The sequence below is a fragment of the Tursiops truncatus genome, chromosome 16, assembly GCF_011762595.2.
Source record: "Tursiops truncatus isolate mTurTru1 chromosome 16, mTurTru1.mat.Y, whole genome shotgun sequence".
In the NCBI taxonomy this organism is placed as follows: Eukaryota; Metazoa; Chordata; class Mammalia; order Artiodactyla; family Delphinidae; genus Tursiops; species Tursiops truncatus.
Genome location: NC_047049.1, coordinates 73,132,866 through 73,155,602, shown reverse-complemented (window position 1 = coordinate 73,155,602; position 22,737 = coordinate 73,132,866). Strand labels below are relative to the sequence as shown.

Below are 22,737 nucleotides of genomic sequence, written 5' to 3'. Positions count from 1 at the left end.
GACATCCAGCTGGATTGTCAGGGAGGTGGCTGGAGTTCAGGAGAGAGGTCTGAGTCATTGATACAAATTTGGGAGTCGTTGGCAAATGATATTATATTGATCAGGGTCCAATCGGGAAAAAGAAACCACACTGTAATTTGAACAGGCAAAGTTTATGTTAGGAATTATTACAGGATGGTATTTTACAATTCAACAGTTACAGGCTAGGACTTCTGTGGAAGTATCTCTTTCTCATTTCCCTTCTTCCTCAACCCTCTCCTTTCCTTTCCTCTTTGAAATTTAACCTGGTGGATGTGGACTTACTGCTGCTGAGAGCCATCTTGATACCAAATGAAGCCTAAATACAGAATCCATGATAAAGGAAAACATAACCGCAAATGGAGAGATGTGCCATTATGTGTGCCCTTGAATCAAGCTTTTCTTGAAGTAATTTATACTCTTGGGCCTGTCAGCTCTGTTAACCAATACATTCTCCATTTGCCCAATCCAGTTTGGATTCTATTTTCTAATACTACAGGAAGAGTTATAATACAGATGCTTAGTTTTCAGTGTGTTTGCAGTATTTTCTTGAGAAATATTAGTTTCTCATTTCTCCTGTATTAGCCTTGGTGTCAAACTACCTGGTTTAAGTCTTGATCCTGACACTGTTAAGAAATCACCAGCTACTAAAGCTCTCTTTGCCTCATTTTCCTTAGTAATAAATTGACAATAAAAATATACCTTACTGACAGTGGTTTTGTGAGGAATAAATGAGATGAAATGTAAAATGCTTACTAAGGTGTCTTTCACATGCTAAATAAATGTTAGCTATTTTTACTGTTTAACAATTAAATAGTGGTTGTTATTATTTTCCATTGCTGAGAGATATTTGATTTATTCTACAGTGTGTTTTGCTACAAATCTGCATATTTTTAGCCTTTAATTTCCCAATTACTGAATTTTAAGGCTTGTAGTGTGTTCCAGAATAAATCATCCATATCACTATTGCTGAAGTGTGTGTAAACATAATCTCTTCCTATAACTTATTTTGTACATGTCATTGGTGACATATCATAGCCTATGAAATTCTCTTATTTAAGAAACTTATAACAAATGATAAAACGAGAATATAAAATTACTGAATTAACTGTGCAAAAAACCCCAAGAATTATTAACTACAACAGGGAATTAGAGCAATGAGTAATGGACTTAGTAAGAAGTAAAGAGAACGCTAAAGCCTATAAGAACAGCAGATGTGAGGAGCAGCCGCTACCCTAGGGTGGAGGTGGAGGGCCCAGTAAGAGGTCCCTCCCCCAGCCGCATACTTGCCCCCCAACCGCTGAGATCCAGACCTCATTGGAGGGGTGTGGCCATGGCCTACCAGTGTCAGGGGAGTCCCTGTGGTGCTGCACCACTGGAACTTGTTGGAAATCCCTCTTTTGGTGCTGGGGAAAGGGGTGGTGTCTTGGGAGAGTCACGCCACGACAGAACTGCTGGGAAGTTGGGATGGGGGAATGGGGGGCTGCTGGCCACCACATACCGGAGGAGCTGGCCCTGGAGAAGTACCCACCTTCAGAAGCCCAGCCAGGAAGCACAGCAGAACCAGGAAGAAAGACTGCTTCCTCCTGCAAAGTCTCTCCGTCACCCTCTATTGACAAAACCTAACATCATACCAGTGTCAAAGTAAATATAAAGGGCCTAACTCCATTTTTGCAGAGTGGGTAATGAAGGATGAATCTGTAGCACAGTTACAGTCAATCAGTGACTGATACAGATGGCATATAAAACTAAAAGACAGAATGAAATCACCAAGGGAATAAGTATAGACACAGAAGAAGACCAAAGGCTGAGCCCTGTGGGCTGTCACTTTAATAGGTCAGGCAGGAGTGGGAGAACCAGCAAAGGCCACCGTGGAGGAGCAGCCAGGGTGGTAGGTGGTATTCTGGGAGCAAAGTGAATCAAAGAATAGGAGGAGAGGAACCAGAAAACATATTGACAGTTCTTTTGTGAAATTTTGCCTCAAAGGGGAGCAGGGGAAAGGTGCAGTAACAGAGGAAATGGGGTCAAGTGGAGTTCGTTTGTTTTGAAGATGAGAGAAATAACCATGTGCTGTGTGATGGGAATAGTCCAATAAAGACTGATGATGCTGGGGAGAGAATAGACGGGCTGGAGTGACGCTCTGGAGTAGTAAGGGATGATGGGATCCAGCACTCAAGTACAAAATTCCTTTAGGTGGACACAGGGGTAGTTCATCTACAGTAACAGGCAGGCAGCAGAGAGGGACACAGCTGCATGTGGTGGAAGTCTTTGGTGGCGGGAGTCTCCACTTCCATTTTCTCAGTGAAGTAGAAAGCAAGGAAGGGGGAGGTGGTGAGAAGGATTGAAGAGGGAAGAGGAGGTGTGAAATACACATTTAGACGAATGGCATAGACCAGGCAAAGTTAGAATTATTAAAGTGAGGGTAGTCAGCATGGTTCTGGGTTTTCCTCCAGCCATGCACTGCTGTAGTATGGAGTAGATGGGCAACTGGCTTTATCCAGGGCTCTCAGTTTACCAAGCAGGTATGATGAGGCGACAGGGAGGTGAGGGAGTTGAGGATGCAAGACACTGCTGATAATGATTGACCATGGAGTTTAAGCTAGGTTACTAGGGAGGGAGAAGTCATAAGGGAATAAGGTAGTACGATGTGGGTTGGAGGTGTGGGTAGGGTTATGAAGTCTTGATTTCAGGGCATTAGAGGGAGTAACCTGTAAAGAAAGCAGGTGGTGGTTATAGTGGGATGCTTCCAGGGTTCCATTCCTTGAACGGGACAAAGTCTAGGGTGTGTGATCACAGGGAGAGTGAGAGTCTGAGGTAAGAAAGAGGATAGGAGTGGGATTCATGGAGCCAAGAGGTTGTTAGAAGGATTACGTATCTGTACACTGAAATCTCCAAGAAGTGAGGGGAACAGTGTTGCAGGGTGGCACAAAATTATAAGCTCTTCACAGATGAGAGAAGTGTGTGCCCTATACAGTAGCCTCCCAAGCACAGCACAGAATGTGTAGTGTAGGCAGAGTGAATACCTGTGGGATGCTGAGGGAGAGAACAGGTCCGCTGTGGAAAGGCATGAAGCATAGATGAGCCTAGTTTTGTGAGGTACAAGAACTGAGCCTCGGGTGCTTTGGTGGGATCATATTGAAAAGAAAGCCTCCAAGACAAGAGGGAGATTCAAACTCTGAAAATGTACCTAGCTTTGTAGGCACTAGGGCATTCCAGCTCACCCGAGAGGTGGGAATGGGCAGAGCCCTGGGAAGGCAAAGCTGTGCTTCAAGAAAACGGCAAGACGGGCATCCCCCAGGGAAAGCTCTTTTTCCTGCAACAGAGAAAGGCCAAAGCATTTCGTGCTGGGTCAGTCTGTCCCTGCCCTAAGAGGCTGTTGGTCCCAGCAAAAGAGGGTCCTAGCACTAAAGACGTCCGAGAAATCTCCAGCCCTGTCATCTCTAAGGATGAGCAAGCGGACCAACCATTGAGACTCCCAGCCGAGTGCTATTCCATTGGGCCAGTCGGAGGACGCAGTGCCTGGGGCTTCAGGAGTGGGCCGGCGCAGTGACTCCGGGATGACCAGGATAAATGTGTTATTTCTGGCTTTTGTCCCGAACCAGGGAGCGGGTACCATGCCGCACCGTCACCACGGCCTCCGGGTGAACTCGGTCGTGCGCTGCACCCGGGGCTCGGAGACTCAGGGTATCACCCGTGCAGTGCGGACGCTGGGCTGCGAAGCGGCGCCTCGCGGCGCAGCAGCGCCTCGCGGCGCAGCAGCGGAGGCGGGGCGGGGCTCCAGGTGGAGAGCACCGCGCAGAGTTTGCCTGCGTCCGCCCTCAGCCAATCACGAGCCGTCCTTCGGTCTTCCCCTGAAAGTCGTCCCTCCGCAGTTCTCTTTCTTTGTCCTCCTTGTTTCCCGCCGGCGTGTAGAGTCCTCCGGTACGTTGCATTTCCGTTTCCGGCGCTGTCTGTGCGGGCCTGAGGAGGAGCAGCAGTTGCGTTCCCGGTAACGGTCGCGTGCTGGGTTAGGCGGCGGCGGTGGGGTCTTCGGGGCTGGGACTCCGGGAGGGTCGCGAGTCGCGCGCGTGGTAAGGTCCTCGCTCGGTTCTCCCGGACAGTCTGCCCCCGGGCAGCGCCTCGTGGCCCGGGCAGACATACTTGGTACCTGCCGGAGAAGTGCTGAATGAATTCACGCAGAGAGCCGGGACCGGGAGGGGAGGTGACAGGGAGAGGTGAGAGGTCGTTTCCTACCGGGGTAATCCTAGCAGATGACTTAAACCGGAGCCAGATCTGTGGACTCCAAATTGTGCTTTTCCCACCCCTATACCCCGAAAAAAGGAGGAAGGCATCAGTACAAGTCGGAACCCAAATATAGTGGAGAAGAAAAATAATGTCTCTGGAATTCTACAGCTGTTTAGTGAAAGCATTCCTAGAACCCAGCTCTCCTGACTCCCGGCTAGGATTTTTTGACATTATGCTGGTATATGTGGACTTTCTGTTTCCTCTGGTGTGTGTCCGTGGGAAACCTCTGGCTGACCTCCAGCGGTTGTGCAGACTTCTGATGCGGCTCTTATAGCATGGTACAGAAGACATGGGTTTATATTTCTTCCACTAGTTCAGATCGCAGCTGTAGCCGTCTCCATGCACAATGCCTAGTGCATTATAGGCCGATGCAAATATATATCGAACTGAAATGAATTCAGTACCTTAATTGAATGATTATTGAATGACCCCCCCACCCCACCCCTTCTTTTTTTCAAGCAAGCGCAGCAGATTGTATGCGACCCAATTTTCTAAAGAACTCTCTAATCCAGTGGTTTCCCACTTATGGGCCATAAATTCCTGGGCCTCTCAGAAATCATTGTAAGGGTTTCTACAAATCCATGTGGTGTCCAGGCATCATCCAGAGTCAGTCAGATCTCACGCACGGAGATACTGCTGTTTTTTAAAGGCATATAGATGAGTATTAGAACTTGAAAATTTTACATATTCAACAGTTGTAAAAGTAATACTGCTATTATGTTGGAGGGTTGTTAAAATGATTTAGTTTTTCAGAATAAAATATCTTAAAAATAGTGTAAGTTTGGAGGCCACTTCATTAGTCCAGTTGATATTTAGGGCTGAGTTAGTATGGTAACCACTAGTCACATATGACTATTTAAATTTAGAGTTGAATTAATTAAAATTAAATAAAATTTAAAATTCAGTTTCTCAGTTTCACTAGGTACATTTTAAGTTCTCAGTAGCTACATGTGGCTGGTGGCTACTGTGCTGAAAAATATAGAATATTTTCATCATTGCAGAAATGGACAGTGCTAATGTAGACATTTAAGACAAATAAAAAGTAACTTAAGCAGAGGTAACTAATTTATAGCATAATAGAGATAAGTGAAATTGGTGATAATTATTTTATTTTATTTGTCTTTGGCTGCGTTGGGTCTTCGTCGCTGCCCCCGGGCTTTCTTTAGTCGCAGTGAGCGAGGGCTGCTCTTCGTTGCGGTGCACGGGCTTCTCGTTGCGGTGGCTTCTCTTGTTGCGGACCACGGGCTCTAGGCATGCCGGCTTCAGTAGTTGCGGCACGAGGGCTCAGTAGTTGTGGCTCGCGAGCTCTAGAGCTCAGGTTCAGTAGTTGTGGCGCATGGGCTTAGCTGCTCTGCGGCGCGTGGGATCTTCCCAGATCAGAGCTCGAACCCGTGTCCCCTGCATTGGCAGGCGGATTCTTAACCACTGCGCCACCAGGGAAGTGCCAAAAGTCGGGATAATATTAAGCAGTTTCCACACCTGTTGGGTAAACAAATATATATCTCTTCGTAAAGAAGTAAATGAAATTTACTGTTTTTCTCTGGGTGTTTTCTGGATTGTAAAATGCTTCCCCTGCCCCCACCCAACTCACCGTAGGTTAGAGTTAGTTGTGGATTGGTAAAAAGCTACTATGGAGACTAAGGACCAGAAGAAACATAGAAAGAAAAACAGTGGGCCCAAAGCTGAAAAGAAGAAGAAACGTCGTCTGCAGGATCTCCAAATTGGAGATGAGGAAGATGCCCGGAAGCGAAACCCCAAAGCATTTGCAGTCCAGTCTGCTGTGCGGATGGCGAGGTCCTTTCACAGGTATGTTTAGCTGGAGTCTAGTGGTTCTTCCAATTATTCTTTTTAACTAGTAGGAGCCTCTCCAGAGGTTTGGATTCACGAGTCTGTTCCAACTCTGAAGGACATGGAGGTGCAAGTCATATTTCTTTTACTGAAATGTGAGAAGTCTTTGCTGTGGATGTCACTTTGCCTCCAGCATCTGCACACTGATTGGGTTCTTTTGTCCAAGAGAAAAAGAGTTTTTCTTTATAGAATTTGTTTTGTTTGTAAACTTTAAACAATCTCTATGGTAACAGGTGTGCTTGTGTTATTTTCTGGATATGTTTCATATAATTGGAGTATGTAGTATTAAACAGCTTTATTTAATGGGTCCTTATTATATGTACTTTAAAGGCAGTGTACTTTAAACATTATTGAATTAACTTCTCCTAGTAGGAGAGCCAAATTTAACCCAATAGCCTCTCCTTTTATTTATTATGGTACACTGCCTCCATGTTTGCCTCTTGTTTTCTTTTTAAACTATTAAAGTCAACTAATAAGGCAATCAGATTTAAGGTGTATATAGTTTTCAGCTCTGCTGTTGTGTTGTATATATTTACTGAAGTGGTTATTTGGATTGGCGCCAGAAGTTAACAAGCTAATTGTATTCACATATTGTCTGTTCTGCTCTCTTTAAAGTTTGTGCTTCTAGGGATGATACCTTTTATATTTTGAAAGTGAATTTACTTTTTTTTTTTTTTAAACAAATAGGACTCAGGATTTGAAGACAAAAAAGCATCACATTCCAGTGGTTGATCGAACTCCACTAGAGCCCCCACCAATAGTGGTAGTGGTGATGGGGCCTCCAAAAGTTGGAAAGAGCACTTTGATCCAGTGCCTCATTCGGAACTTTACCAGGCAGAAGCTGACAGAGATCAGAGGCCCTGTGACAATCGTGTCAGGTAGGAGGTGCTGTCACAGACTGACATGGCAGGTGTTGTCATCTGTGGGACATGCATGTCTTTGTTTAACATTTTCTTCACTGGTAAATGGTAAAGTAATATTGTCACTCCATGTTACTGCTCTTGTACTTTTATTAAGGTGGCTGTAGCTTCAGAAAAGGATAGATTCCCAGAGATAATAATGGTGTAGATGTATACCTATTGTAACTGTTGTATGGATTTGCCAGCTGTGCTCCTCTGAAAGGCTTGGCAGGCCTGGGCAGGCTGGCTTGGTTATGGTGAGCACCTTCATTTAACAGATAATGAGTACCTGCTATGTACCAGGTGCACCTGTTTGCCCTCCTGAAGCCACGTTCTTGTGGAAGTGAGGGAGTTTTTCCTTTCTTTTTCCTGTGAGAACTTGTCTGCTCTGGGAAATGGTGATGTTTCTAAAGTCTGAGGGAGGATGAAACAAGTTCCCAGATGGCAATGGTAGAATCTGAAATCTCTTCTCATAGTAATAATATAGTTGGATTGAGGCTTTTCTTTTTCTTTAAGGCATTCCCATCATTTTGACTGATTTGTTTTTAGCTTAATTTGAAATAATGATTGCTCCATGAACATTCTGTTGCATTAGGTTTGAGGGTTTTTTCGCTGTAGTGAGAACAGGGGAAGCTTTGATAGAGATAGAAGCTTTGGCCCACTGCTGAACAGTAGGATCACAGCCATCATGAAGCCTACTTGTCTGCCCATTCCAGTTGGAATTTTACCTATTTGAGCACTTGATTCCTATGGGTAGGCTTTTGATATTATTTTAAAATTAGAGAACCTAACAAGAAAACTAATTTACTTTATTTGATATTTACTTTATTTGATCAGTTTTCTCCTATAAAAATGAACTTCTGGCATACTCTTGTGAATGTACAAGGTGCTTTACTAGATGCAATTAAAAATAATAATTAGAGTTAACAGATTTTTTTCCAAGGCTTTTTAAAAGTAAAATTTTCATCTTTTCACTTATAGGTAAAAAGCGCAGACTCACCATTATTGAATGTGGATGTGACATTAACATGATGATTGATCTGGCTAAAGTAGCGGATTTGGTAAGTCATTGGGGGCAGCATGGGTTTCTGATGGGGATTTACAGCAATGTGATAAGTTATTTATCCCATGTTGAAGGGAAGAAAGATTTAAGATTATTAAAAAAATGATGAGTATCATCAGGGATACAAAAGATGTGTTTGAATTGATGATGGCAATAATTGTTATAGTAAAAATAGAATGTGCATAATGAAATGTATTCTGAAATCTAAAAGTAGACCGTAGGTCAGAGAAAACCTTTAATGAATGTAGCTAATAAAAGCTCATTAAGATATGCATACATACATACAAGTTTATAATAGTACCATTTCTTGGACCCTTACTAGGCACTGTGCTAACAGCTTTCTACAAATTTAGCTCATCTAATCCCCCAGTATGCCTTAGAGGTAAGTAGGTGTTATCTCTAGTTTACGTATGATGAAGTCGAGGCTCCCAGAATTTAAGCAATTTTTCTGAGGATGAGAATTCTGCTCTTAATGATTATGATAAAATATGGATCTTTTTACCATATTGGGTAAAAAATCTCATGGATTACCCTTGAGAAGTTGTCAGAGTTTATAATAGAAAATCTGTACTGCACTCAGCATCTGGAAATTGTACAGCCTTGATTGCATTTACAGAAATGTTAATGTCTGTTAATTACCTTCAAAACTAGCAAAAATAGGGCTTCCCTGGTGGCGCAGTGGTTGAGAGTCCGCCTGCCGATGCGGGGGACACGGGTTCGTGACCCGGTCCGGGAAGATCCCACATGCCGCGGAGCGGCTGGGCCCGTGGGCCATGGCTGCTGAGCCTGCGCGTCCGGAGCCTGTGCTCCACAACGGGAGAGGCCACAGCAGTGAGAGGCCCGCGTACCGCAAAAAAAAAAAAAAAAAAAAAACAAACTAGCAAAAATAAGCCAAAAAGGAAAAAAAAAATTAAACCATATTGATTAGGAAGTGCGGGGTAACGGATACCTCGTTGGTTTTTTTTTTTATTTAACACCTCTGAAGAGCTGTTTGGGACAATGAGCTACAGATTTTACCCTTTGACTCAGGAAGTCTCCTAAAACTAAAATAAAAAGTAATTTAATATAGATGTTACAGTTGTACCATCTTAATATCAGAAAATAAGTACCATTCAAATTTTGAATATATAATGCTGCCATTAATAAAAATAAGTGTGTTATTGCCAACACAAAATAGTATAAACTTATTAAATCTTGTGTACTTGAAATGATTGAAATAGTTCAACATGTCATTAGTTTCTCTTTTATGTAACATATATTGTATACTAATCTTAAAAGCATACACATATTAAGAAAGATGCCTTTCATATACATCTTTTTAAGATTTAAAAAGGAACACATGCATTTGGTAAGATACTCAAACTGTGCTACAGGGTATGCACGATGCATGATTTTGCTTTCCTTGCTCTGACCCCTAGTCTCTCAGTCCCCCTCAGCAGTATTTTCCAGATACGTGTATAAATACACATATAACCCTTTTAAAGCACACACTGTTTATCATACACAGTGTTCTGTGCTTTGCTTTCTTTCACTTAGTATGTCTTGGAGGTGTAAAATAAGCACTAAGTTCAACCTCATTATTTTTAAGTATTCTGTTGTATGTACCATTATTTACTTAGCCTAGCTTAAATTTTTTTTGTTTTTGTTTTCGTTTTATTTATATTTGGCTGCAATGGGTTTTTGTTGCTGTGTGCGGGCTTTCTCTAGTTGCGGCGAGCGGGGCTACTCTTGGTTGCGGTGTGCGGGCCTCTCATTGCGGTGGCTTCTCCTGTTGCGGAGCATGGGCTCCAGGTGCGTGGGCTCTAGGCGCTTGGGCTCTAGAGCACACGCCCAGTAGTTGTGGCGCACGGGCCCAGTTGCTCCACGGCATGTGGGGTTTTCCCGGACCAGGGCTCGAACCCATGTCCCCTGCGTTGGCAGGCAGTTTCTTAACCACTGCACCACCAGGGAAGCCCAGCCTAGCTTAATGTTGATTGCTCTGTTCTGGGTTATAAAGCTTCCGAAGTCACAGCGAAGGCACACAGTACCTGGATTCGCGCTTGTGTGTCTGTGCGCGTACACATGTATGAACATTGGAGGAATAATAGAGGCTTTACTTATCTGTAGTCGACAAAGATTGTCAGCTCAGGGACTGTTTGCCACCCACCTGTTCTTCTGACTCTACAACCGATTGCTTGCAACTTGTCACGCCATGGTATCAAATGGGGTGTAGGAATACTCCACAGCCAGCCCACACAGCTATGCTTCCTCACAATGCTCAGTGGTCCACCTTCATGTATTTTGTGGTTTAGGATTATGAATGTTCTCTAGTTTAATCAAAGATTAAGTTTTTCTGTTCTTTTTTTCCAATTATTTTTAGTTAGCTACAGAAAGATGAGGACAGAGATGTCTTAAGTCGCTAGGAATCAACTATGAAATTGTTTTGCATGTTTGAAGAGTATAAGTTTTAAAAATTGATCTTATGTACTTATATTTTCTTACAGATTACCATCCATGACTATCCTTTGACTCAGTTCTGAACTGGTAGACTTTTTTAGTTTCTGAGCAATTGCATGTTACCAATTAACTTCTAAGGTAGAGCTTTCTTACTACATACTTCCCAGTGGAAAACTTTTTTTCCCCTGAGGAGATTGAAACAAAGATGTTTGGCTTTCTTCGTGTTTTTGATGTTTTTCATTGATTACCACTTCCTCCCATTCTTTTGGATATCAGAGATCTGTTATTTGGTTTCCTTGTTAGAGATCTGTTATTTGGCTTAAGAACACCTTACAAAAAACTTTATTTCTTGGGCTTCCCTGGTGGTGTAGTGGTTGCCGCCTGCCGATGCGGGGGACGTGGGTTCGTGCCCCGGTCCGGGAAGATCCCACATGCCACGGAGTGGCTGGGCCCGTGAGCCATGGCCGCTGAGCCTGCACGTCCGGAGCCTGTGCTCTGCAACGGGAGAGGCCACAACAGTGAGAGGCCCGTGTACCACAAAAAACAAACAAACAAACAAATTTTATTTCTTGAAGTGAGGACTTTTCAGGTAAGGGCCAAATTAGATCCGGCCCTTTCTGAGTTATTTCTCATATATGCACATTCTTGAAACATGGTTGAGACTGTGTCAAAGTTGCCTTTTAGAGCAAGTCAAAGGATAGTGTTTTCTCTATCATGGTGATTCCCTAAATAATCATTTAATTTAGCCTAGAGCAGAAGTTGGTGAACTTTTTCTATAAAGGGCCAGATAGTAGATATTTTAGGCTTTGTAGGTCCCAGTTTCTATTACAATCACTGAACTGCGGTTGTAGCACAAATGTAGGTGTAGACAATATGTAAATAAGTCAACCTGGCTGCGTTCCAATAGAACTTTAGTTATAAAACAAGTGATGGGCCAGATTTGGCTCATGAGCCATAGTTTGGTGATGGTCTATTTTGGGTAGCCTCCTTGAGAAATTGTGTCTTCTGTTTTTAGGTTCTGATGCTTATAGATGCCAGCTTTGGGTTTGAAATGGAAACGTTCGAGTTCCTAAACATCTGTCAAGTACATGGCTTTCCTAAAATTATGGGCGTTCTCACTCACCTAGATTCCTTTAAGTATAATAAGCAACTGAAGAAGACAAAGAAGCGACTAAAACACAGGTTCTGGACAGAAGTCTACCCGGTAGGAAGCGAATTAGTTATTGAATAGTAACACTCTAATCCTTTAAAAATAGAATGAGTGGGAGAGATTAACAAACATCTTTACAGGATCACCTCCTTAGTTTCCTTATTATATCTGTTCATAGTCCCTAGAATATTTCCTTGAGATAGTCTTTATTCCGGACCTCTTGATGTGTCTCATTTGTCTCTGCATCCCCCAGGACCAGGCAGTGTCTGGCTCTAAGTATTTTGGATTTGTGATTTAATAGAATTTGTCCAAAGTTTTTCCTTGTTACAGGACCAGGAACTATAGCGCACACATACTGCCACTCCTTCCTCTCCCCCATACTACTGTGTTGTGTCCCATCGGTCATAAAATATTTTCTGTGCCCAGGAGCCTCACTGTTCCTTATGTATCCATACTCCAGATAGATGCCACTGCTTGACTTGAAACTAAATATATTTGCAGTTCTGTTCATACAAAGCCCTAAAAAGATGAGTCCTGAAAGAAGCCAGAGAAGCTCTGGAAGCATTGGCATAGTGGGTCACTAGAAGTCTCCCTTTCTTAGGATTGCTTCTTATTTAAAGGCCTTTATTTTGGTGCAGTGTTGACAAGAATTTCATTGAAATTTAATTTTTTGTTTTTCTTAATATTTAGGGTGCCAAGCTATTTTACCTTTCTGGAATGGTACACGGAGAATATCAAAACCAAGAAATTCACAATCTGGGCCGTTTTATTACAGTTATGAAGTTTAGGCCTCTTACATGGCAGACTTCTCACCCTTATATCCTGGCAGACAGGTAAAAAGTGAATGCAAACTTTTTCTTCCTGACCCATATGTTTCAAAGCTAAAAAGTTTGGAAAAGAACAATAATAGAGCTTATTTTGTCTTATTATTGAATAGTGGTGAGAGAACTGTACTTGACGGAAAATATCTGCTTTTTTTGTATCATTACTTAAAGATGCTGTGGCTTCAGGAGTAAAGTATGAAATGTTTAGAAAAATGTGAGGATTCTGAAGCATTTAAGGCTACAGGATGTGGACCCCATCCTGCTTTTTTATCCTTAATTTTCAGTGATGCTGCCTTTGGACCGTGGTGCTCCAGTCACTCAGATGTGCCCTGTGCTTTCCTTCCTTTATGCTTTTTTCATATATTTTGTCAGCCTGGAAAACCCTTTCTCCACCTGCCAAAATCCAAGCCACACTAAAAAATCCAGGTCAAAGCTTAATCTTCTTCCATAAATGGTTTTTCTGGGTATGTTCTCTACTTTTCCTCAACTCCAGGGCCATGTTGTTTCCCATTTTTGGTGTCTTGCTTGTGGAATGTGTATCCTGTAGAGCCTGAGAGAGATGCAGTCATGTGTTTTTCCCTTTGCCCCTGGTAGATGGTGAACTCTGCTCCCTTATTTCTGTATTTTCTATACTTTTCTAAACAATATGTGTAGTGGATTACTGAATGTGATGAATCACTGAAATGTGAAGAGAGGTACAAGAACTATGACATTTATTTCTGCCATATAATTGGGTTTTATTTTTCTAGGATGGAAGATTTGACAAACCCAGAAGATATTCGAACAAATACCAAGTGTGACCGAAAGGTATCTCTTTATGGTTATCTAAGAGGAGGACACTTGAAAAATAAAAGCCAAATTCACATACCAGGTATCCTTTTGTTGTAAAATATACTATATTTGTAAAACTCTTGGGATGACTTCATTTCTCAGGAAAACTGAAAAATGGCCAAACAAGATAGAGCCATCTTCCTGGAGGTTTTAAGGGTTAACTCAGCTCTGCATTGGCCACCCAAGGTGTTGAGTTGACCAAATTTCCTCTGCTCTGATGGTGTTTAGCTAAAGAGATACAGTGCTAGTGTCAAACCGTGCCCTTGTTGTGGTTGAAGCCTTCCGACTGTGGGCCATTTCTGCCACCAGTCACTTGTCAGCTGAAGCTATCTTCCTGTGTCTGTCTTTCCAGGTGTAGGAGATTTTGCTGTGAGTGACGTCAGTTTCCTCCCAGACCCCTGTGCCCTTCCTGAACAGCAAAAGAAGCGCTGTTTAAATGAGAAGGAGAAGTTGGTGTATGCACCTTTCTCTGGAGTTGGTGGTGTGCTGTATGACAAAGATGCGGTCTATGTCGACCTTGGGGGCAGCCATGGCTTCCAGGAATCGGTGAGAGGGAAGTCACGGGAAGTTATATAGTCACCTTTTATTTACTGAAGCTTTTTATCTTTAGTCACATTTATGATAAAGGCCACAGTGCATATTGTAAATGTTCAAAATACTTAAATTGCACCAAGCAGAAAGTAAAAGTCACATCCTCCATACTTTCCTGCTGCCGAGACACACAGGGGATCCCATGTCCCCAATGTGAGCTTTGGAAGCAGTTTGGTGCCTGTACTTCCCATTTCTCATCATATAAAATCAATATGTTTTCTAGCTCTCTTTGGTCATTCTCTTTTTTTTTTCTGTTTTTCTCTAAACATATACATATTTATTTAGATTATATATCTAAATTATTATATATTATTTGCAGATACCATATATATGGTATTTGTGTGTGTGTTAGAAATAGTATTTGTTATATGGGATCCAACTGTAAATGCTTTTGCAACATTTTGAGGGCACCTAAGAATATGTGAATCTGTTTTTCCCCTGTTAGTATTCATAGAACTGCTTCAGTTTTTTCATAGCTGTGTAGTATTTCATCGTATAGATAAACTTTGTTTACTGAACCAATCCTTGGAGGGCTATGGGGCTCAGTCCCAGTTTCCCCTGGTTTGAGCAAGTACTATAGTGAGTGCCTTCGCACATGCAGCTTTGCCCACTGGGAGGGGTCTTTTTATGCAGTAAATTCCTTGAAGTGCAATTTTTGTATCAAAGGTAACAGATTTTTAAAAAATGTAGACTCCAGATTTTTATTTCTTTGACTGTTCTGAAATGGGATTTTTCTGTAAATGCTTTCTGTAGCATTGGCAACACAGTATTTAGGTTATCAGACTGTATACTCCATGCACTTTGGAAAAGTTTAATGAGGACAGAGATCAATTTTAGGCCTTGTAAGAATTCTTCTTTTTCTTCGTCTTCTTTTTTTTTTTTTTTTTTTGAGGCAGTAAGAAAGGTTCTCAGGAACTGTGTTTAAGGTAATTTTGAGAAACTGATTGAAACCAGTGTATTTTTTTTCAGAATCCTTGTGCATTCCTCACTTTCCCTTTCTTGGTGACCTTGACAGGAGGAGGTGAGGCCCACCCAAGAACTGGTCCAGAGTCTCATTTCCACCCATTCCACTATTGATGCCAAGATGGCTTCAAGTAGAGTGACACTGTTTTCTGATTCCAAACCACTGGTGTCAGAGGATATAGATAATCAAGGGTAAGTGTGCTGTTTTTGTGTTCTTAAAAAAAAAATATTACATAAGGTTATATCATACATCATTCTGCCATCATAAAACGTTTTGGTGGGATTCATTCCAGGTTGTTTGGTTTTGCTTTTTGCTTTGTACATGCTTGTATTTCTGAGGGCTCTTTACTTATGTGACATTACATGGAAGTATTTTCTTGAAATCATATGAAGGATTCAGTTTTTTAACAAACTCAGAATATTCCTTAAATTTCACAAAACCTTTTCCATAGGTTGCTTTTGTTTCTTAGGAGTCCTGAGGCCACTTGGCTTTATTTTAACGGCCAAAATAACAAGCAGAGTCAGGGAACTTTTTCAGGTTGCTGTCCAGAAGCCACATACCTTGTCTCTAAAATTTTTACTTAGATTGTGTTGTAATATCGCCTGTGGCTTAATTTCCACTAATATAGGGCTTATGTGAATTATTACCAGTCTGGGTTGGGAATTTGTATATTTATACATAGTGGGTATTTTGGTTTTATTGTAGTGGTTTATGACTGCCAATAAAAATTAGTCTGAAAATGATTGAGATCATCTAATGTATCATTTATTATAAGTATATACAAAAGCAGGAAAAATTTTTTGGAAAAAATCATCTGCTGCCCTCTAACTAGCAGATGGTATAGCATGGTAATTAAGTGCAGTGGGCCTACTAGTTTGAGGAAATCAATTAATTTCCTAATATCTCACAGGAGTTGTGATGATTAAACACAATAGTGCACATAAGCTACTTATCATGGTGCCTGACAGATAAGAAGTATCACTAAAATATCCCTGTTATTATGATCATTATTATTAGCTCTTTTCATTTTTGAGCATTCCTGTAATTATCCTTGTGTACATGGATACTCTAACATAGTTACAGTTATAATACAGGTAAAATTTTTATATCTATATTGTGAACATTTCCTTTTTCTATATAGTTTCTTATATATAGTCATCATTTTGTTATTATTGATGTGTTCAAACTTATCCATTCTCTTTTAGTACAATTTTTAGTATTTTTCTAATTGTTTTTTTTACAGTTTTATATAATACTGTTACATTAAATAGCTTGATAGTTTTTTATTTCATCCTATATTTTTGGCATCTTGATGATTCTTTATCAAGCATTGCATTGGTGATTTCAAAATGGGAATATTCTTAGTCAGTTATTCCTTCTCCATTCGTTAGCTGGCATTCTTTTTTTTTTTTTTTTTTGCGGTACGCAGGCCTCTCACTGTTGTGGCCTCTCCCGTTGCGGAGCACAGGCTCCGGATGCGCAGGCTCAGCGGCCATGGCTCACGGGCCCAGCCGCTCCACGGCATGTGGGATCCTTCCGAACCGGGACACGAACCCGTGTCCCCTGCATCGGCAGGCGGACTCTCAACCACTGCGCCACCAGGGAAGTCCTGGCATTCTTTAACAAAGAGCTTTCACCCCTTTATGTTCGTATCACTGTTTACGAATGGAGTTTTAAAAAAATATTTGTTATTATCCCATTGCTATCACTAGTCTTTGTGATGCTTATATTGTCCCTTCTGTCTGTCTTCTGTGTCCTTTTGGTGTGTCCCTGTTAGTGCTTGAGCACTTTTTGCTTTCTGACAGCAGGATGTTCCAGGCTTATTTTGTACTTTCCCTGCCTTGGACCTTCAGTCAGCCATTTCTCTAAGGATCATCTGTTTCAAGCTTGGAACTAATGGGTCTTCTAAAAGATCTATTAAGCACTCACTTCCCTTTTGAGCAGTTTCTTTCTAAAATTAGACGTTTTTTAATAAAGGTTATCTCTTTATTTTCTCTATAAGTTCTTTTGTAGAGTGGTGTTAAGGAAATATGCATGAGTTTGCTTATTAACTATTCCAGTATTTATCACATCATTCCTTTATATGCTATGTCATTTAAAACCATTCCTTGACATTATTTTCTATTTCTTTGCATATTTATTGACTTGCAGATTAGCTGGTTATTATACAAATGGAATTATTTTGCATTTTCTCTTTAATATAGGCTGTGGATGCCAAAAGAGGAAAAGCAGGTGGATTTAAAAACTGGTCGAGTACGTCGGAAAGCCATTTTTGGAGATGAAGAAGATGATTCTGGAGATAGTGATGATGAAGATGATAAAGAAATGTCTGAAGGTGACAGGTTGGAAAATAGCTCTAGTGATGATGAAACAGAAGAGGGGGAAGATGCTGAAATGACTGGTAAACAGTATATGTCTGGTAAAGGTATCAAACGGCAAAAACTTGAGATGGAAGAAGACGTTGAGGTGGATTTGCCAGCGTTTGCTGACAGTGATGATGACCTTGAGAGAAGCTCAGTAGAAGAAGCAACAGAGGAAGCTGATGAAAGCATTGAAGAAGAGGATTCCGCTGCAGAGGAAGAGAGGAATATTTTAGAATCAAAAGCTGTTAGAGAAGGTGGTAAGCCAGGACTGTTACAAACTAATGATCTGAGTGATAGTTTGAATCTGGAGAAGTCTTTGACAATGAAAAAAGCAATCCTCACCACTTCAGATTCAGGTCATTGCACAGCTGAAGAGGCATTTGCATCTGAAGATGAATCTGAAGAAAACTCTCTCAGTACAGAGGAGGAGGACTCAGAAAATGAAGAGGTTATTAGGAAAAAGTTTCCAAAGCCTTCTCAAGTGGTCAGTAGTCAGAAACTGGGGTCAGAGAACTTAACTGATGAGACCAGTGATATAGAAGACTTACTCAGAGAGGAAGAAGATTATAAGGAAGAAAATGACTATTCCACAGAAACTTCAGGTATGCTTAAATTTAATTTAACTGCTGTTACAAACTTGGCACTGAAAATGTTCTACAAATAGAATGTCTACCATTTGGGGTCTGCTGTTTTGGAGACTTCGTTAACTGTTCAAGTATTACACCTCATTAAAGGATTTCAGGATGAATGAGTGATGAGCTTGAAGCAGAGAGGACAGACAAACAGAATTAACTGATGTCTGTGTTGGTCCTTTCAGGTGCCCTCAAGTGGAAGGAAGACCTTTCCAGGAAGGCAGCTGAGGCCTTTCTGAGGCAGCAACAAACAACTCCAAACCTTCGAAAGCTGATTTATGGGACAGGTAAAGGAGCTCTGGTTCAGATCTAAAAACATTTTAGTTTCTTAGACTATTTTCTGAAAAGGAGATGAAGAAATTGGTTAGAGGATTTGGGTGGTACTTTTGATATCCATAAGATATTCCTGGGCGTCCTAGTTTATATTTGGCAGATGTTTTTAATCATCAGCTCATGAGGACTGTAAATCAGTCGTACGAAGTAGATTTATGGGTTTGCCATAAAACTTTTGATAAGAATAGTCTTCATTATGTCATTTTGTACTCCCTGTAGAAAATCCTTCATGAATTTTTTTGTAGAATTTAGTACCAGAAAAATAATTCTGCCTGAAAAGGTGTTTTTTCCTCTCTGAGAATGAGTGCTCTGTATTACTCATTCTGTTTTTTCCTTTTGCCTTTCTCCTCTGATTTTATATTTTATTAAATTTGTCTATATGTTCTTTTTGGAAAGAGCTTGACTCAGTAATGCAGAAAATAATGTGGTGAACCTGATATTGTGGTCCCTATTTACTGTATGGTTAGAACAAGGCCAAGGAGTATATGTGAGGTAGGAGCATGGAATCGGGTGTTGGTATTTACTGACTTCCATTCAGGTTTTGTCTAAGTACTCTTAGTGATTAGAGACTCAGCACTCTTCAAGAGAAACTCTTTATGATAATTGAAAGCTCTGTCTTTAAATGTCCCCTCCCTGCCCCATCCCCCAGTATTCTCCCTCCTCAATGGACACTTTGCTGCTGCCTTGCAGGAGGGCAGATGTCCTCCAGAGCTGCTCAGCGGTAGTTCCACGGCCTTTCTGTGTCTGTGGCTGATGCGCTCAGGGGCACACACCATACCTACTGCAAACAGAGACCCTCAGTCCCTAGTCCTCTAGTGGGTGGATTTATTCTCACTTTTCTATGATGGTGGTCTCTTTAGTGACAGAGGATAATGAAGAAGAAGATGGTGATACCAAGGAAGAGCTCGGAGGGTTGTTTCGTGTCAGCCAGTCTGCCAGCGAGTGTAAGCACAAGGCTGACTCTTTGGACTGCTCCAGATTTCATGTGGAGGTGCCCCATGATTGGGATTTGGAGGAGGTGAGGCTGAATATAAATAGTGTGTTTGACTTATGAGAAAATTAGGGAATATTTTTAAAAGATTATGTGATTTCAGTATTGCCTACCTGTTATTTGCTTCTTATTTTTTGTGTTTTTTTTAACATCTTCATTGGAGTATAATTGCTTTACAATGGTGTGTTAGTTTTCAACTCTTAGTGTGAATAGTATTGTTAATCTTTATTTTGAAGCATTGCACGTAGGTTTTCATACATTTGAGGTACTTTGTGTTTTATAACTAGGAGATACATAGTATCCCTGAGTTAACATTTATAATTTCTATTTGTAAGCAAACAGGAATCCATGACACTGGTAAATTTTCTTCCCCCACTCATCACCCTCTAGTCACACTAGAGAATTCATTCAGTTCTTAAACTTGCCAGGTTTAATCCCATCTTAGACCTCTTGTCTTCTGTTTTCTTTTCTGAAATGTTCTTCTGATCTTCCCAAGGCTGACTTCTTTTGATCATTCGGTTTAGCTGAAATGTCACTCCTCAGGGAGGCCCAATGACTATCATATTATGTATTTTAATTCACTGGGTGGCACTTGTGCACTTTACGAGATTTTTATGTAAGCATTTTTTGGGTAAAATTTAATACAGATTATAGAAACCACATAAAAGTAATTGTTTAACTTAATGGATTACTAGGTGAGTACCTCTGTAACCACCATGTGTCCATCCTAGTCATAGGCTTATCCTCCCTGCAGAAGGAATCACGACTCTTAGGGTAATCATTTCCTTCTTTTCTTTATAATTTCATCCTTCAAGTATGTATCAGTGAACACCAAAGTTTAGTTTTACCAGGTTATTTTTGTTTATTTTTCTCTATGCCTTTTAAATCTCTCAATCTACAATATTCCCCTCCACCCATCTCTTTTTTCCTTACCTTTTCACTTGTTTAAGAAACCAAGTATTTGATGTGTAGAGTTTCTCATATTCTGGATTTCCTGGCCGCATTGCATCCCTATGTGCGGTCTGTCAGACTTCACTCTTCTCTGTATGTCCTATAAATTGGTACAGAGCAATACCAATAGAATTGTCTATGGTGATGGGTAAAGAATTGTCTTATGTGGCTACTTGTGGCTGTTGAGCACTTTAAATGCGGCTAGTGAGACAGAAGAACTAAAATTTTAATTTTATTTAAGTTTTGTTTAATTTTAATTAGAATTTAAATAACCACATGTTGTAGCTACCCTCTGGACAATGCATCTAGAAGTTTGATTAGATTTAGGTTTGAGGTTTTCGTTTTTTGTTCTCAGATTTTTTGGCAAGACTGCTTCCTAGGTGGTGGTGATTTTTCATTAGGAGGCACATAAAGTCATCTTGTGATGTTAGCTATTGATGCTCAATGCCTAGATCCATTAATTTGTTAAGGATGTAAAATGGTGATATTTTGTTCAAATTCCTCTTGTTAGCTGGAATACTTCTATAAAGAGAAACTTCTCATCTACTATTTGGTTACCCAGTTCCACATAAGCAGTATAAATGCTTGATTATTTTTATCAGTTTTCCGAACAATTCTCCAAAGGTGACTCTTTTTTTTTTTTAAGTTTTTTTTTTTAACTTATGACTTTAAATACAGTTGACGTGTTTCCTTTCACTGCACTTGTTATCCTTGCTGATGATCATATTTATCGCATCTGTGACCAGTGAGAGTCTCTTCAAATTGGCTCCTGAGTCCTTTTGACATGATCCTAGTAGTCCTTAGATTGCTTCATTGCTGTCTGATATGATAAGGTGTTCCAGTATCATCTTGTACATTTCTGATGCCAGACTTGGAAACAGCCATAAGAAGTCCTGATTTTTCTTAGTACAAAATGGTATTTCAACATCACAGTCTAGGTCTATGTATACTCATTGCTATGGGTTGGTCATTGTTTCTAGGCCTTTTCAGTGACCAGAGCTAGGAAAATTCATACATACATTTTCAATTCAGATTCAGGACTACAGGCTTCTTACTTAATCTTTTATCTCCTGTTTATATCTCTTGTTTTTCCACTGTAGAATTAGTTCCTGTTTGAACTTGAAGATGATTAAATTAGAAAATTGTGTAATTATTTGCTTTATCCCATTTATACATAGAAGTGTCAGAATAACATTACACATGTTTCTATTAATATGACTACTAAAAACAGTTAAAGTTTTTTCCTTTATTTAAAAAAAATACATTTATTTTTTTGGCTGTGTGGGGTGTTAGTTTTGGCACGCGGGATCTTCGTTGCCGTGTGCGGTATCTTTTAGTTGCAGCATGCGGGATTTAGTTCCCTGACCAGGGATCAAACCCGGGCCCCCTGCATTGGGAGCACGGCGTCATAACTGCTGGACCACCAGGGAAGTCCCCTGAAGTTTTTTTCTTATACGTTCTCCCTTTTGTTTTTTCAAAAGTGGCTACACCATTTTGCATTCCCACCAGCAGTATATATAGCTTTTGAGTCCTCCACATTGGAATAACATCACTAACACTTGTTATTACCTGTTGTTGTTTTTCTTGTTTTTTATTGTTATAACCATTCTAGGAGGTGTGATGTAATATCTCATTGCAGTTTTGATTTGCCTTTTCCTGGTGGCTAATGATGTTAGACATCTTTTCATGTGCTTGTTTTCCATTTGTATATATTATTTGAAGAAATATCTATTCATACTATTTTCCCATTTAAAAAATTGGGTTGTCTGTCTTTTTATCATTGAGTATGTATTCAGGATCCAAGTCCCTTATCAGGTATATGATTTGCAAATATTTTCTCCTATTCTGTAGGTTATCTTTTCTGTGCCCTTTGAAGCACGAAGTTTTAAATTTTGATGAAGTCCAATTTCTCTGTATTTTTGTTGTTGTTGGTATCATATCTAAGAAACCATTGCCAAATCCAAAATCATGAAGATTTACTTCTATGGTTTGTGTAAGGGTTTTATAATTTAGCTCTTACGTTTAGGTCTTGGATACACTTTGAGTTAATTTTTGTATTTGGTGTGAGATGAGTCCAACTTCATTCTTTTGCATGTGGATATCTAGTTGTCCTAGCACCTGTTGAAAAGTCTGTTCTTTCCCCTATTGCCTTGTCTTGGCACCCGGGGTGAAAATCACTTGACCGTAGATACATGGGTTTATTTATGGACTCTTAATTATATTCCATTGATCTATACATCTGTCCTTATGCTAGTACCATACTATTTTGATTACTATTGTTTTGTAATAAGTTTTGAAATCACGAAGTGTGAATCCTCCAACTTTGTTCTTTTTCAAGATTGTTTTGTCTTTTCTGGATCCCTTGGGTTTTCTATATTTTAGAATCAAAGAATTCTTTGCAGAATCTTCTGCAAAGAAACCAACTGGGATTCTGATAGAGATTGCACTGACTTGGGTAGTATTGAGACCTTAACAATACCAAATCTTCTAATCTGTTAACATGGGATGCCTTTCCATTTATTTAGATCTTTCAAGAATGTTTTGTAGTTATCAGAGTAT

At 40.4% G+C, this 22,737-nt stretch overlaps 1 protein-coding gene across 2 annotated transcripts in view; it reads left to right on the top strand.

Moving 5' to 3' along the window:
- Window positions 1–3,918: 3,918 nt before the first annotated feature.
- Window positions 3,919–22,737, top strand: part of BMS1 (BMS1 ribosome biogenesis factor) — a 46,120-nt gene continuing 27,301 nt past the window's right edge. The window contains exons 1-12 of one of the 2 annotated variants that reach the window (XM_019935917.3): window positions 3,919–4,006; window positions 5,899–6,108; window positions 6,838–7,028; window positions 8,031–8,110; window positions 11,564–11,752; window positions 12,389–12,531; window positions 13,272–13,393; window positions 13,706–13,899; window positions 14,960–15,099; window positions 17,113–17,873; window positions 18,089–18,190; window positions 19,097–19,254. In XM_019935917.3, coding sequence (XP_019791476.2) covers window positions 5,933–6,108; window positions 6,838–7,028; window positions 8,031–8,110; window positions 11,564–11,752; window positions 12,389–12,531; window positions 13,272–13,393; window positions 13,706–13,899; window positions 14,960–15,099; window positions 17,113–17,873; window positions 18,089–18,190; window positions 19,097–19,254 — 2,256 coding nt within the window. In that variant the 5' untranslated portion in view covers window positions 3,919–4,006; window positions 5,899–5,932. Of the gene's footprint in view, window positions 4,007–4,064; window positions 4,233–5,898; window positions 6,109–6,837; window positions 7,029–8,030; window positions 8,111–11,563; window positions 11,753–12,388; window positions 12,532–13,271; window positions 13,394–13,705; window positions 13,900–14,959; window positions 15,100–17,112; window positions 17,874–18,088; window positions 18,191–19,096; window positions 19,255–22,737 lie in introns of those variants that run through there. The other variant, XM_019935916.3, reaches the window with a different exon arrangement.